General features: G+C 40.4%; 1 protein-coding gene across 3 annotated transcripts in view; it reads left to right on the top strand.

Annotated features, from left to right (window-relative positions):
• The window catches only part of cfap299 (cilia and flagella associated protein 299), a 536770-nt gene that overhangs the window by 150171 nt on the left and 371720 nt on the right, over positions 1 to 14879 (top strand). For all 3 annotated transcript variants that reach the window (XM_048559854.1, XM_048560025.1, XM_048559940.2), the window contains exon 3: positions 12944 to 13034. In XM_048559854.1, coding sequence (XP_048415811.1) covers positions 12944 to 13034 — 91 coding nt within the window. The remainder of the gene's footprint in view (positions 1 to 12943; positions 13035 to 14879) is intronic.

The following is a 14879-nucleotide window of genomic DNA, read 5'->3' on the forward strand; positions in this document are numbered from 1 at the left end:
TGACAGGATCTGGGATTGTGTGGGTAGGTAATAGAGATGAAAAGAGGTGTTCATGCTCTGAAATTGTTAAGCTTTATGTTGTTTCCTATAGGCTGTAAGGTAGCCAAGATAGCACTACACCTTCAACTCTAGTGCCTTGAGCACCATAATTTTAAACAGTAGAGATTGAGCGGAGTTGAATTGCATGGACTGTGCCATTTTCATTTGCATAATAAACATCAGAGCACATCTCTAATATGACAGGCAGTGCTCACAGTGCAGAGAAGACTTCTGCAAAAGAACGAAGGAGCAGTTTTTGTGCTAAAGGAATAGTGATTCAATACACTAAAACATTTCATAGTTGTTCCTGTGTAACCTCATACATCTTTTATTTTGAATTATAAGCACCACTTTTTCAATATCAAAATACTTTTTGTTTGAGGACTCTCAATTTTACCAAGGGCTTTTTTATTTTGGGTTTTCGGGGATTCTTTTTGTCTCCATTCTCACTGATTCATTTATGAGTTGATATAGTCACATAGAAGCAATACTTTAAACACTATTTGTGTTGATGTATGGGGCATTGAGACTTTCACTGCATAGGTTAAACAATTTCTTCAATATTCAATAAGGCCACAATGCACACAAGAAATATTAATATCCTGGACAGTTTCAAAATTGATACGCGCAAAAAGGATTCAACAAGAATAGATTTTTTTTCCACAATAATTGATTCACTTTTACACACAAAAAATATATCACCTTAAACATCTTTCACAGTCTAGTAAGGTCAAAGTTAGTCTATTTTCATCACATATATTCAAAGCTGAAACAAATTTAAATGTGAGATTGAGGTATGAGATCTGTAGAATGGATAGTAAATGCCTGATTAAAATGTATCAGAGATAATGGGAACTGCAGATGCTGGAGAATTCCAAGATAATAAAATGTGAGGCTGGATGAACACAGCAGGCCAAGCAGCATCTCAGGAGCACAAAAGCTGACGTTTCGGGCCTAGACCCTTCATCAGAGAGGGAGATGGGGAGAGGGAACTAGAATAAATAGGGAGAGAGGGGGAGGCGGACCGAAGATGGAGAGAAAAGAAGATAGGTGGAGAGAGTATAGGTGGGGAGGTAGGGAGGGGATAGGTCAGTCCAGGGAAGACGGACAGGTCAAGGAGGTGGGATGAGGTTAGTAGGTAGATGGGGGTGTGGCTTGGGGTGGGAGGAAGGGATGGGTGAGAGGAAGAACCGGTTAGGGAGGCAGAGACAGGTTGGACTGGTTTTGGGATGCAGTGGGTGGGGGGGAAGAGCTGGGCTGGTTGTGTGGTGCAGTGGGGGGAGGCGATGAACTGGGCTGGTTTAGGGATGCAGTTGGGGAAGGGGAGATTTTGAAACTGGTGAAGTCCACATTGATACCATTAGGCTGCAGGGTTCCCAGGCGGAATATGAGTTGCTGTTCCTGCAACCTTCGGGTGGCATCATTGTGGCACTGCAGGAAACCCATGACGGACACGTCATCTGGAGAATGGGAGGGGGAGTGGAAATGGTTTGCGACTGGGAGGTGCAGTTGTTTGTTGCGAACTGAGCGGAGGTGTTCTGCAAAGCGGTCTCCAAGCCTCCGCTTGGTTTCCCCAATGTAGAGGAAGCCACACCGGGTACAGTGGATGCAGTATACCACATTGGCAGATGTGCAGGTGAACCTCTGCTTAATGTGGAAAGTCTTCTTGGGGCCTGGGATAGGGGTGAGGGAGGAGGTGTGGGGGCAAGTGTAGCATTTCCTGCGGTTGCAGGGGAAGGTGCCGGGTGTGGTGGGGTTGGAGGGCAGTGTGGAGTGAACAAGGCAGTCACGGAGAGAGTGGTCTCTCTGGAAAGCAGACAGGGGTGGGGATGGAAAAATGTCTTGGGTGGTGGGGTCGGATTGTAAATGGCGAAAGTGTCGGAGGATGATGCGTTGTATCCGGAGGTTGGTAGGGTGGTGTGTGAGAACGAGGGGGATCCTCTTTGGGCGGTTGTGGCGGGGGCGGGGTGTGAGGGATGTGTTGCGGGAAATGCAGGAGACGCGGTCAAGGGCATTCTCGACCACTGTGGGGGGAAAGTTGCGGTCCTTGAAGAACTTGGACATCTGGGATGTGTGGGAGTGGAATGTCTTATCGTGGGAGCAGATGCGGCGGAGGCGGAGGAATTGGGAATAGGGGATGGAATTTTTGCAGGAGGGTGGGTGGGAGGAGGTGTATTCTAGGTAGCTGTGGGAGTCGGTGGGCTTGAAATGGACATCAGTTACAAGCTGGTTGCCTGAGATGGAGACTGAGAGGTCCAGGAAGGTGAGGGATGTGCTGGAGATGGCCCAGGTGAACTGAAGGTTGGGGTGGAAGGTGTTGGTGAAGTGGATGAACTGTTCGAGCTCCTCTGGGGAGCAAGAGGCGGCGCCGATACAGTCATCAATGTACCGGAGGAAGAGGTGGGGTTTGGGGCCTGTGTAGGTGCGGAAGAGGGACTGTTCCACGTAACCTGCAAAGAGGCAGGCATAGCTGGGGCCCATGCGGGTGCCCATGGCCACCCCCTTAGTCTGTAGGAAGTGGGAGGAGTCAAAATAGAAGTTGTTGAGGGTGAGGACGAGTTCAGCTAGGCGGATGAGAGTGTCGGTGGAGGGGGACTGGTCGGGCCTGCGGGACAGGAAGAAGCAGAGGGCCTTGAGGCCATCTGCATGCGGAATGCAGGTGTATAGGGACTGGACGTCCATGGTGAAGATGAGGTGTTGGGGGCCAGGGAATTGGAAGTCCTGGAGGAGGTGGAGGGCGTGGGTGGTGTCACGGACGTAGGTGGGGAGTTCCTGGACCAAAGGGGAGAAAATGGAGTCCAGATAGGTGGAGACCAATGGGGAGAAAATGGAGTCCAGATAGGTGGAGAACCAAAGGGGAGAAAATGGAGTCCAGATAGGTGGAGACCAAAGGGGAGAAAATGGAGTCCAGATAGGTGGAGAACCAAAGGGGAGAAAATGGAGTCCAGATAGGTGGAGAACCAAAGGGGAGAAAATGGAGTCCAGATAGGTGGAGACCAATGGGGAGAAAATGGAGTCCAGATAGGTGGAGAACCAAAGGGGAGAAAATGGAGTCCAGATAGGTGGAGACTAAAGGGGAGAAAATGGAGTCCAGATAGGTGGAGAACCAAAGGGGAGAAAATGGAGTCCAGATAGGTGGAGAACCAAAGGGGAGAAAATGGAGTCCAGATAGGTGGAGACCAAAGGGGAGAAAATGGAGTCCAGATAGGTGGAGATAGGTTCATCCTGATTAAAATGTTTCAGCTTTAAGTAAAACCAGGCATTTGCTGCCCATTCTACAAACCTCGCACCTCAAATTTGACAATTAATGCACAGAGCATAGTTTTCTCTCCCTGGAAGTGGAGAGAGAATTGGTGACAAGGAGAAAGTAACTAGAATTTACTGGCAATTTTTTTTTCATCAGCAGCAAGACATCAGTTGAAAACTAAACTAAATGGGAATGGAAAGCCTATTTTTCCAAGCTATTGGTGTAACTTTGGTGGAAGCATCTCTTTTTTTGGTTTCTGAGATATGAACATTGCTGGATAGGCCAACATTTTTCATCCCCCTAATTGCCCTTAAGGTGTGTTAACAATTGAGTGCTTTGCAATAAAATGCTATTTCAGAGATTAGCTAAGAGTCAACCTTCATGCTGTAACACTGGAGTTGCATGTAAACTCAGAGCAGGTAAAGCTGGCAGAGTTCTTTGTGAATCAATGAACTTTTATGACAATTCAGTAACTTCATTGCCACCATTACTGACATTTGTTGTTGATTCTGGAATTAATAAAGTAACCAAATTCAAACTTGATGATGAAACTTGGCTTGGTTTGTTTTACTTTGTTCCTTTCTTTTGTGTAAAGCAAAACCACATCTGCAGCCAGGTATGCTTATGCTCTAGCAAAAAAAAACTACTATGTTAAGTAAAACAAACACAATATGGTCACTCAAGCCAGATTTCATTCTGGGATCTGATTTGTCCATCAGCTGAGGTCATAACAAAGGTAGCCCCTCGACATCACTAAACTTACATTGACCCGCTAATATCCTGCACTTTAATTCTGTCCTGTGTATCCCTAATATTTGCTGATCTACCATTGCCAACTGTATATTCAGCTGCATAGGCCATACATATCGGAATTCCCTACTTAAGATCTCTTCATCTGCCTTTTAACTATTCCTTTAATCCCAACTCTTTATCAATGTTGGGCACTGCCCCTCGCTTCCTTTTGTCTCGTGGTGTCAAATTTTGTTTGAAAGCAGTTCTAGGAACTGCCTTGGGTTCTTTACTGTGTTAAAGGCATTGTGTAGAGCAAAATTATTGGTGTTATGGGCGAAATGTTGCAAAAGAAGTCTTATCTGCTGAGAATCTAGCACATTTTTCAAAGAGGCAGCACAAATATGATGGGCTGAATGGTCAATTTCTAGGATGTATGATTCTATAATTAGTTTTACTCTTCAGATAAGATCTGGTTAGCAGTATTGACGTATATTATCTGTGGATAGGTTTTGCACAAGTTTGAATCGTTGATAAATCATCAACCATTTGTGCACTAAACCTGTGTCTTGAGGACAGAACTAACCTCAAGCCCATAATGATAGACTGTCTCTTACAATAGTTTCCTCGTTCTTCGATGTCTGTTTATTTTTGGATTCTTGATGAAAGCTTTTATTTACCCGTGTTGAAATTGTGGAAGAAAGACATCAGATTTCACTGGGATCAAGAAGGTTGAAGGCTTGGGTTATTTTCATTGGAAGTTTGGATAGCTTCCATCACTACTTCTCGGTTGATCTTGACTGCATGACACATGAGTTTGCATTGTCTCCCATTAAACCCTGTGACTAATTTTAATATAAAATGTGAGACACTGACAGCAAATTGGTGCTCAATTTACATTCCACCTGGTCTGAATTTTTGCTGACTGTAATGGAAAGTAAAATTGAGTAAGATGTAAAATGGGGGCTGTTCAAAATCCGCTAGATTTTCTATCAAGTAGGTTAGGCTATAAGTATTCTCCATCATTCTGTCTTGCTTTACCAGTTCCCTATGTTTGACTTCAAGATACTTGCCATTGTAGTCAAAACCCTCACTTCAAATAATATAAGCAGTTTCCTATAGCAGAACATACTTGCAGCAGCCTTTTCTCTTCAGATATAAAACTGCTTATTTTCTGTTGATTCCTTCTGTACTATTGGAGAGCAATCCTTCAGATGTGAAATGCCTGAATTCTCTTTTAGTTAACATCACTTTGACATCTCCTATTAGGCCTCCTGAAAAAGATTTGTTCCCTTTGACTGAGTCTTCAATTTCCATGTAGCCTCACTCCACACTTTTATTCTACTCCCATCTGGCATCCTCTATTCTGCATGTTTTTCTTAATAAATCATTTTTTATGAGGAGGGCTATTGAAATGCATGTTTTTTTTTTGGTGGGGGCACCCTTCAATGATGTCCGAATAATTGTACCTTGGTTGAGGTAATCTGTGCAATGATTAATGTACCAGCTTTGTTCTTTCAGTTTCCATGTTGCTGTTGCTCCTAGCATTAACCATTGCATCCAAGCTGTGTGCTAGAATGTGGTTTTCAGTTCACGATATGGAATGAAGCAATACTTTCTTGTTAATATTCATGCCACACCTCCACTCTCAGTCAAACATCATGCCTTTACAAGGTTTTTACAGCAACCAACTGTTTAGATTGAGAGCCAATTCCAGATTAAAAACAATGGCTCTTCACTCACATTACCAGTCTTCCCCACCTTTTTATTTCACAAATGGAGGGAGGTCCACATTCCTAAGAGTAGATTCTGACTAGGGCTTCTTCAGAAATGAGGAGCTGACATTCCATTCTGACAGTGCTTTCTCAGTGCAGAATTGTCAAGGGAAGGCAGATCATTCCCCTTTTCACAGCTGGCAGTCACCATTTTCTGAAATTTAGAAAGGTCTGGCTGCTGTAAGAGAAGTGTGAGATTAGGGTGCTAGGAAGGTAGAATAGCAGTTGGTTAGGGTGTCACGTCGGTTAGGTGTTAGCTAGATGGGATGTCAGCCCTCAGGGTAAAGTTACAAATAAGTAGGATGCCAAGATTCCAGCGAGGTTGTCAGGTGTGATGGTACCAGTGTACTGGGGGTTTTGAGATGGGTAGTGCATAGAGTGAGTAGTATGTCAGAATGGTAGGGAGTAGGCTGATTGTAATTAGGATGCCAGTTGTGTGCAAGTATTGGTTGCCAGGTGCAAGGTTGCAATGGGGCCAGGTAAGTGATAATGTTTAGACTAGGTCAAAGTTAGTGGAAGAATTCAGGCCCAGCGGACCACAACAGGATGGTAGTTATCATATCCCAGTTTGGGGAATTGGGTGCAAAACGAGGCAAGTAGAGAGCATGTCCAGCAGTGGGAAAAGTGGATCATGTGCAGAGTGGGGCGGATGGTGGTGATGGGGCAACTTGGGGAACCTGACCAGCACTGGTGGAAGGAAGCTCAAGTGTGGAGCTGAGGGTGGTGAATCAAGATCTGGCAGAGGTATAGTCGTGGGAGTGCAAAGTAAGCTAGAATTAGTTGAATTATTACTTAGAAACTAAATATGTCTGTTGAGAGGTATCATGATACATCTCTGGAACAGGTTGGACTTGAGCCTGGGCCTTCTCACATTCAAGGAAGGATGTTGTTTTCTAGAGTAACACAAGAGTCTCCTTAAACTTAGAAGTTTAAATATTTATTTAATAGTTTAATTTTTCTTGAGTAGCTATTTACTAGGTTTCATAAGAACCCTCCAATTTAAATGTACATTTTTAAAGTGTTACAGGACTGGAGAAGTTGCTTAGCAGAATCTTAAAGTTTTCAACAATCCCCATAGCATCTGCTGTGATAGGGATTCCACAGGAGCCTCATGTGCAATTCCTACCTATGCTGAAATAACAACTATCAGGTTATTGGAAGATCAGAGCTATTGCTTTTAACTGTTCTGACATCCCTAGCTCTGCCCATCTTTTTGTAAAATTGAAAGTTGGAAGAAATTTTTCTGATTTTTTTTCGAGTTCTCTCTACTACTAACAGCAAAGCTGCAACCATTTGTATATCACAGACGTTAAACATAATTGGTCAAAAGGCCACTGTGTATAGAGTAATTACAACAAGAAACTGTCAGTGTTACAATATTGGTATAAACTACCACTATATGTTCCAGTGTAAATACTCACTGGCATGAAATGAAAGTTGATATCATTCCAACCTTTCCGTCTATGACTGCCATAACTACAGAAAGGTCATTGAAATTTATGTACATTTGTGAATATTTACATTTTTCTGTCAACAATGTATGCATCATAAAGTTTAAGGTTTGCAAGTGGTGTGAATAAGCTTTTTTTATACTATTTTCACTGTAATTGGAAACAGTTGAGATCTTACTTGGATTGATTCTGGAGTTAACAAAATGTGGTGATGTATAGAAAACTAGGTGGGTTTGGTGTCACACTGAAACCCAGCTATTTAAATAACAAAAGGTTATCCACAGAAACTAAATATTGCAGCTCTGATTAGCTTGAGTGTCAAACTTGCATGACCTTTCTGGAGACAAATCCAGACTGATACCTTGACTGTTTTACCTTGCCTCATCTGCACCTTGCTAGATAATCTGCCACTTGCTTTCCTCAGAAGTCAGACGTAGCTGGTTTTCAGCATGTGGGGGCAGTGGGGTTGCAGAGAGAAGGATATTGGGAGGCAGAAGGTTAATAGTGGGGATAGGCTCGAACAATTCAATCATGTGTGGTGGGGGGAAGGGAGTGCGGGAACTGGGAGACCTAGTATTTACTTATGGGACCTGAAAGAATAGTCCAACTCCTCCCAGCTATTAGTAAACAAAAATAATGATACATTGTCAAACCAATTCTTGGTAAGCTCCTCTTGATATCATGTTTCCCTGGCACAGCAAGACATCTTGCTGAACAATAAAACTATTTTCGGGTCCTATTTATTTCACAGGTCTTTGGTCTGGATTTTTTCTCCCACTGCATCAGATGAGTTAGAAAATTTGGAAAGATGTAAGGAAACACAGAATTTATGATCTCTGTCTGCCCAGCATACCCATAATGTCACCGAACTTTTCCGTGCTGGAAATCATCCTGATTGACTGGTTTAGATTCCAGTTGGAAGAGAAAGAGTGTAGAACAGGTTAAGCTTACACTCCTGGGTTGGGGAGGGCATGGTGATGTGGGGAGTGCTATTCAGGGAAATGCCTCCCATCTAGTGGGGCAGAGGAAATGTCGGTAGGTGGGCAAGGAAGTGTATGACTATCACAAAGTGGGGGGCTTGTAATGTCAAATCTTCAGGGTAGTGGTTAATCACAGGTTTCATGATTAACTGAGACCATGGATAAGGAGAGCCTGGAAGGCATCATAAAGAAGGCAGAGAGCAGTTAGTAAGAATGGTGTGTGGGCCGGGGGTAGGAAATGGGTAGTGATGGCAGGATTATTCATGCAAACAGTTCAGGATGTAATTGAAGAGGCGCTCATCTCCTTGATACAGATCCTCACTTTGGCTGAGCCGCTTGGATTTCTGAGGCTCAGGAATTTCAAATGAGAAATAATAAGAAAGTTTACAATGGATTAACCTTATACATTCTTGCCTTATCACTACATTCTAAATCTTTCTCACTTCAAGTTATTTCATGAATATAATTATGTCACTCACTCCAATAGCCTTCCTGTTAGCTCTGTTTCAAAATTCAGTTGCTCCATTAAAGCTGGAGGTGAATAGTTTTGGCAGGAGATTGAGATTGGTTTCTGGTGTTTAGTGCAGTTACCTCCAATCTAACGCAAATCCACAACTTTTTGAAGTTAAAATTATCGCTTCGATTTTTGCAGATTTGTGAAGCCCTTATAGGGCTTTTGGATTTCCATTATATTGTGCACTTGATTGTCCCTGGTTTACAGCATCCGCAGTTCTTTCAGTTTTTACTTGATTGAACAGTTTGAAATAGCCATTTGTAAGTAGTGAGATCCCTTGAGTTTGAGCTGTGAGTAAATTCAGTCACATTTTAAAGTATTTCTTGCAGTATTTGTAGAGGAAAAGAAATAATCGTAGCCATATACCAAAACATGAGATCTTGAGCGGCTTTGACAAGATGCAGGTTGAGAGGATATTTCTTCTGTAGGAGGGGAGAATCTGGAACTTAGAATTAATGTTTAAAATTAAGCACTGCTCACTCATGAAAAATGAGGAGAAACCTTTTCTCACTGGTAGTCTGAAACTCTTACCCAAAAGGCAGTGGAAGCTGAGTCTTTGAATATCTTCAGTGGAGAGATGAAGATTCTTGATGACAAGATGGTGAAAGGTTGAGTTTACACAGGAATATGGAGTAATCAGATCAGTGGTGATCTCACTGAATGGTAAAGCAGACTCAAAAATCTGAGTGATAATTGGAACTGCAGATGCTGGAGAATCCAAGATAATAAAATGTGAGGCTGGATGAACACAGCAGGCCCAGCAGCATCTCAGGAGCACAAAAGCTGACGTTTCGGGCCCAGACCCTTCATCAGAGAGCTCTGTGATGAAGGGTCTAGGCCCGAAATGTCAGCTTTTGTGCTCCTGAGATGCTGCTGGGCCTGCTGTGTTCATCCAGCTTCACAGTTTATTATCTTAAAAATCTGAGTGGCTTTCTTTTGAGGTGCGGTAAAAAAATTCTGTGATATGGCTGAGTTAATTTGGAATTCTCCAATTTACAAGAAGATAGTAGAGGTGGGGTCATTGAATATTTTTGAGAGGAGGTAAATTGATTATGACTGTAAGACATAGAAGTAGGCCATAAATGAGATCACGGCTAGTCTGATAATCCTCAAATCAACTTTTCTGCTTTATCCCCATTACCTTTGATTTCTTTGCTGAGTAAAAAAATCTGTCTATCTCAGCCTTGAATATGCTTGTAAGACCATAAGCTGCAAGAGCAGAATTATGCCAATTGGTCCATAAATAAAACTGATAAATGTCTCCTGCTGATATCTAGGACTAAACTAGAGACAGTTAAATCTTCATCCAGTTGAGCTATTTTGGTTAACAATTGTTATCCAACAAAAATCTAAAGTTATTGTGAGTAGATGGGAATGTGGAGTTTTAAATACAAATGGATCAACCATAATTTAATTGAATGGCAGGACAGCCTTGAGGGGCTGAATGGCTCATTTCTGCTCCTAATTCATTGTTCAAATATGTGGTTCATATGTCCTGGTCCTAAATTGTATATTTGGAATTTGTACGAAGAAAACCCTTGAAGACAAGCTTAAGTAAAACCAATACCTTCAGTGTGAGGATTTTATGTTTCTCTTGCTCTGCTGAACTCATGTTTACAAGCCTAGCCTATCCAACATTTCCTCAAAATAATATCTGCCCATTCCAGGTATTAATCTGATAAATCATCTCTGAACTACTTTCAATGCATTTACATCATTCCTTAAGTGAGGAGACCAATATTGTACAGACTACATTGGATGCGGCCTCACCAATGCCTTGTATAATTGAAGCAGAGTCTCTTTACATTTATATTCAACTTCCTTTTTCAATAGAGGATAACAATCCATTAGCTTTCCTAATTTCTTGCTGTGTCTGCCTGCTAACCTTTGGTGATAGATTAAACAGCGCATCCAGGTCTCTCTGTACCTCCAGAGGTCTATAGTTACTCACCTTTTAGATAATATGCTTCTTTTGTATTCTTCTTGCCAAAATGAACAATTTCATACTTTTCTATGTTGTATTTGATTTGTCAGATATTTGACTACTCACTTAACATCAGCTTGAAAACGGACACATTTTATCACTGATTGTTCATCTTGTACTCATCAAAACAGTTCACACGAGCACCAGTTCAAGTGGAGAATGTTGATTGGTTGGCAAGTGACTGATAGAGGTGCCGTCATGGCAAATGCATTCATTCATGATGATTTACATTTAACTGTCAGGCTTTATTAAAAGTAAAAAAGGAATGTTGACTCTGATTGGTCTGGGATTTGCCCTGAGAAATGAAGCAACAAATAGCTTTTATCTAATTTATTCTTTGTTTGTAGTAGTTGTGGCATTGGTGACTTTTGAATTGTTGGGATGAATGTAAAATGGAATGTGTCTTGTAGCAATACTGAGATAGGGTACTATCAAATGACTATTTCCATCCATGACCCTTTATAGCCTCTTTATATCCTCTTCTCAGCCTATCTTCATGCCATCAGCAAATTTTGGAACCATAGGCCCTTGTTGCATAATTTAAGTCATTTATATAAACTGTAAGACCAATAAATCAACCAGTTTCCCCTTTACCTACAGCACAATTTACTTCTTGAAACCAGTTGATTAGATTGGTTAAACATGATTTCCCCTTTACAAAACCCTTAGTTAATTCTACATGATGATCCTGAACCAGTTATAACCCTGCTAAAACCTCTCTAATAACAATTTCCAACTGCAGTCCTATGATAAATGTTCAGTGAATTGGCCTGAAGTTTCCGGGTTTCTGACTCCCTTCGTTTTTAAAGAAAGGAGTTATACTTACTGTTTAAAAGTCTATTGGTAGTTTCAAGGAATCTAGGGAATTGTGGATAAATAAACTCAATATATCAACTTCGTCACTTGTTGTTTCTTTTAAGACTGCAATGAAGTCAATCAGGACCTGAGGACTTGTCAGCCCACTGCTTCAGTGATCTGCTCATTACTAGGTTCCTGGTGATTGCAAATTTCCTGAGTTACTTGCTGCCTTTTATTTCCTGATGTATTAGCTATTTTTGCAATGTTGCTCGCAACCTCCATAGTAAGGACTAATGCAAAATACCTGTTCAATTCATCTGTCATCAACTTATTTCCAATATTAAGTCTCCAGACTCACTTCCTATTGGATCAATGTTTACATTGTTAGCTGCTCTCTTTTAAATATCTCTCGAGACTTTTTTCCATTTGATTTTACATTTCTAGCTTGCTTTATTAATCTTTAATACATTTTAAATATTCTGTCCAATCTTATGACCTATACTTCATCTTTGCGTAAACATATTATTTTTCTTTAAATTTCATACTACATTTAACTTTTTTGGTTAAACATAAATGGTAGGTCCTCCACTTCAAATGTTTCTTTCTCACAGAAATGTATTTATTCTGTGTATTCTGAAATACCCCCCTTATTTGTCTGCCATTGCATCTCTTCTGACATTTCCGACTTGCCAGTTTTGCCAGATTGCCAGTTTGCTTCAGCTAGCTCTGATTTCATACTCTAATAGTTGCCTTAATTTAAATTTAAAATATGAATCTTGGACCTACTCTTCTCCCACCAAAGCTGAATATATAATTCAGAGATAATAGGAACTGCAGATGCTGGAGAATCCGAGATAACAAGGTGCAGAGCTGGATAAACACAGCAGGTCAAGCAGCATCATAGGAGCAGGACGGCTAACGTTTCGGGCCTAGACCCTTCATCAGAAAACAGCTTGGCCTGCTGTGTTCATGCAGCTCTAAACTTTGTTATCTGAATGTGTAATTCAATTATATTCTGGTTGTTGCTGGACGTCTTCACAGTTATGTTATTAATAAATCCTGTCTCATTACATAACACCAAGCCCAGAGCAGCTTGCTCTTTGGTTAGCGACTGAACATGCTGTTGTGAGAAATTGTCCCAAAATGAACTCCTCACCCAGGCTACCTTTGCCCGTGTGTTTTTTCCAATCAGTATGTAGGCTAAAATCTCCTACGAATATTGCCGTACCTAGCTGACAAGTTTCCATTATTTCTTCTGCATTCATACCAATTTCTCACAAATTTTGTACTTTTGAATTCCACGTGTTCCCATGTTTGCCTGTTGTTGACAAACATATTCTTTTGCTGTCAATGTAAAATTATGTTTACCAGCATGCTTTAAAACGTGCGTTTAAAAAAAGTCATTTACATAATTTTCTCCTTGCAGGATACTAGCAAGTGCAGGAAAAGACCTGAAAGATAATTTCCTGATAGCACTGGCAGAGCGAGAGGAAGCCAACCGCAGTGGGAGAATGGCTGTGAGTGCACAATTAAGTGTCTAAGTTGTATGTAAATTATTTTTATATTGGAGGAAAGCGCACAAGGATTGAGCTGTAACCTTAACATGATTTATATGCATAATATAAGTGCTGTGAAATTAGTCATCAGCAGTGCTGCAAAACAAGCAATAACATACCACTGAAAAGAAAATTAGCCAGGGTGTTAACGACTTGTTTCTCATCCACTTTGCAGCAGCATCGATGGACATTTTCACCCTCAGGGTCTTGTCAGAAAACTAGACCTTCAAGGCTGCTTTAGCTGAAATGTACACTTACACCATTGATTCTATTTAAAATATATATCATCATTTTAGTAGTTTTGCCTGGAGCTTTCAGGTGTGACCAATGAATATTCCCATAGAGGAATGAATTTCCTTGGGACTTCTTTTGGTCTGCTGGAATAACTTCAGCAGACATTTACAAGGAGTCCTACATAACATGCTAAAGTGAGAAAAGCGTCAAGAAAATTCATTCTTGATATTTTTATTTGTGCAGTGTAATATTGTAATGATACTAACAAAGGGATTTAATACAAATTGTTCAGATATTCCTTTAAATTTGGATTAAAATTATCACATTTTTTATTTACACTTTAACTTTGACCAAAGGAATTTGCAAAAGTACAATGTAAAATATGCTTCATTTTAGGAATTCTAAAGGAAATTTACTGCTATAAGTTAGGCACAATTTATTATTATGTATTTTGTTTAATTTCATTTTTATTGTATTAACTGCTACAGTTGCACAGATGACCACTCGCCAAGGGTATACTACATACTTGGTCATTCTTACCTATTTGATACAATAGTTACAGTTATGTTTTTCCTATGACAATTAGTTTTGCATTCAAAAATATGTAGATTTGTGTCAATTTATAGATGTATATGACTGGACTATGTAGTTTGCATGCTCTGTGGCATATTGGAATAACGACGCTAGAAAGATTTAAATTATGGGTTGACCAACAAAAATTCTGGTTGGAAAAACAAACGGCAAAAAACTGATGGTCTTCTTATATCTGGAACTATGGGATTTGCGATTACTAGATCAAACATAGCCTGGAGAAGCAATTCTGGAACCTGCGGACACACATTTCCCCACTGAATATTGACTGTGTAAACAGTTTCATGCATAAGCCATTCTAGCTTTAAACTTATGTTATTGAAGTTGGTATAAAAGAACTGGTTACAACTTGTTCCTTTTTAAGACTATTCAAAGAAACCACTGTAGTTGACTCAGAAAACAGTGAATTAAGCAGCTTCTAATGTATCTCTTCCTGTGTTTAAAACCTGAGGAAGAAAATATTGTACAGTATATGCCTACAATATTGTGCTGACACACTTCTTTTTTTTCCTTTACTGTTTTCCAAGTCTTGTGAAGTGTTTCCTTTGATGAAAAAAGGCTGATTGTAAGAATGTTTATTTCGTTTTCAATTAACCCAAATTTGCCCCCATTTAATAAACCCACTAGTGGAAAAAGTATGAGTCATGCAGGTAATTTTGACTGAAGGTTTGACAATTCTCATTTTGTGTAAGCTCTACAAAGTTTATCAAACTATATTTACATGGGCAAAGACTGCACTTCAAGTAGCATTTTGCACTTAACTCTTCGCTGTCAGATCCTTAAAAAATGGGTGCCTGATGTATATAAAATGAACTCAGTCAGAATATATAATTTTACACCACAATGCTGTTAAATTTCACCTCTCATGGACCTAGAATTTTCTGATTTGTACTATTTAAATGCAGGCTTCAGTCTTTTTATAAAAAAGTTAAAATACACACTAAAGTAAAAAATAATCTCGCGTTCACCTTTGATGAAATG

Source organism: Stegostoma tigrinum, chromosome 1, assembly GCF_030684315.1.
Source record: "Stegostoma tigrinum isolate sSteTig4 chromosome 1, sSteTig4.hap1, whole genome shotgun sequence".
NCBI classification, from domain to species: domain Eukaryota; kingdom Metazoa; phylum Chordata; class Chondrichthyes; order Orectolobiformes; family Stegostomatidae; genus Stegostoma; species Stegostoma tigrinum.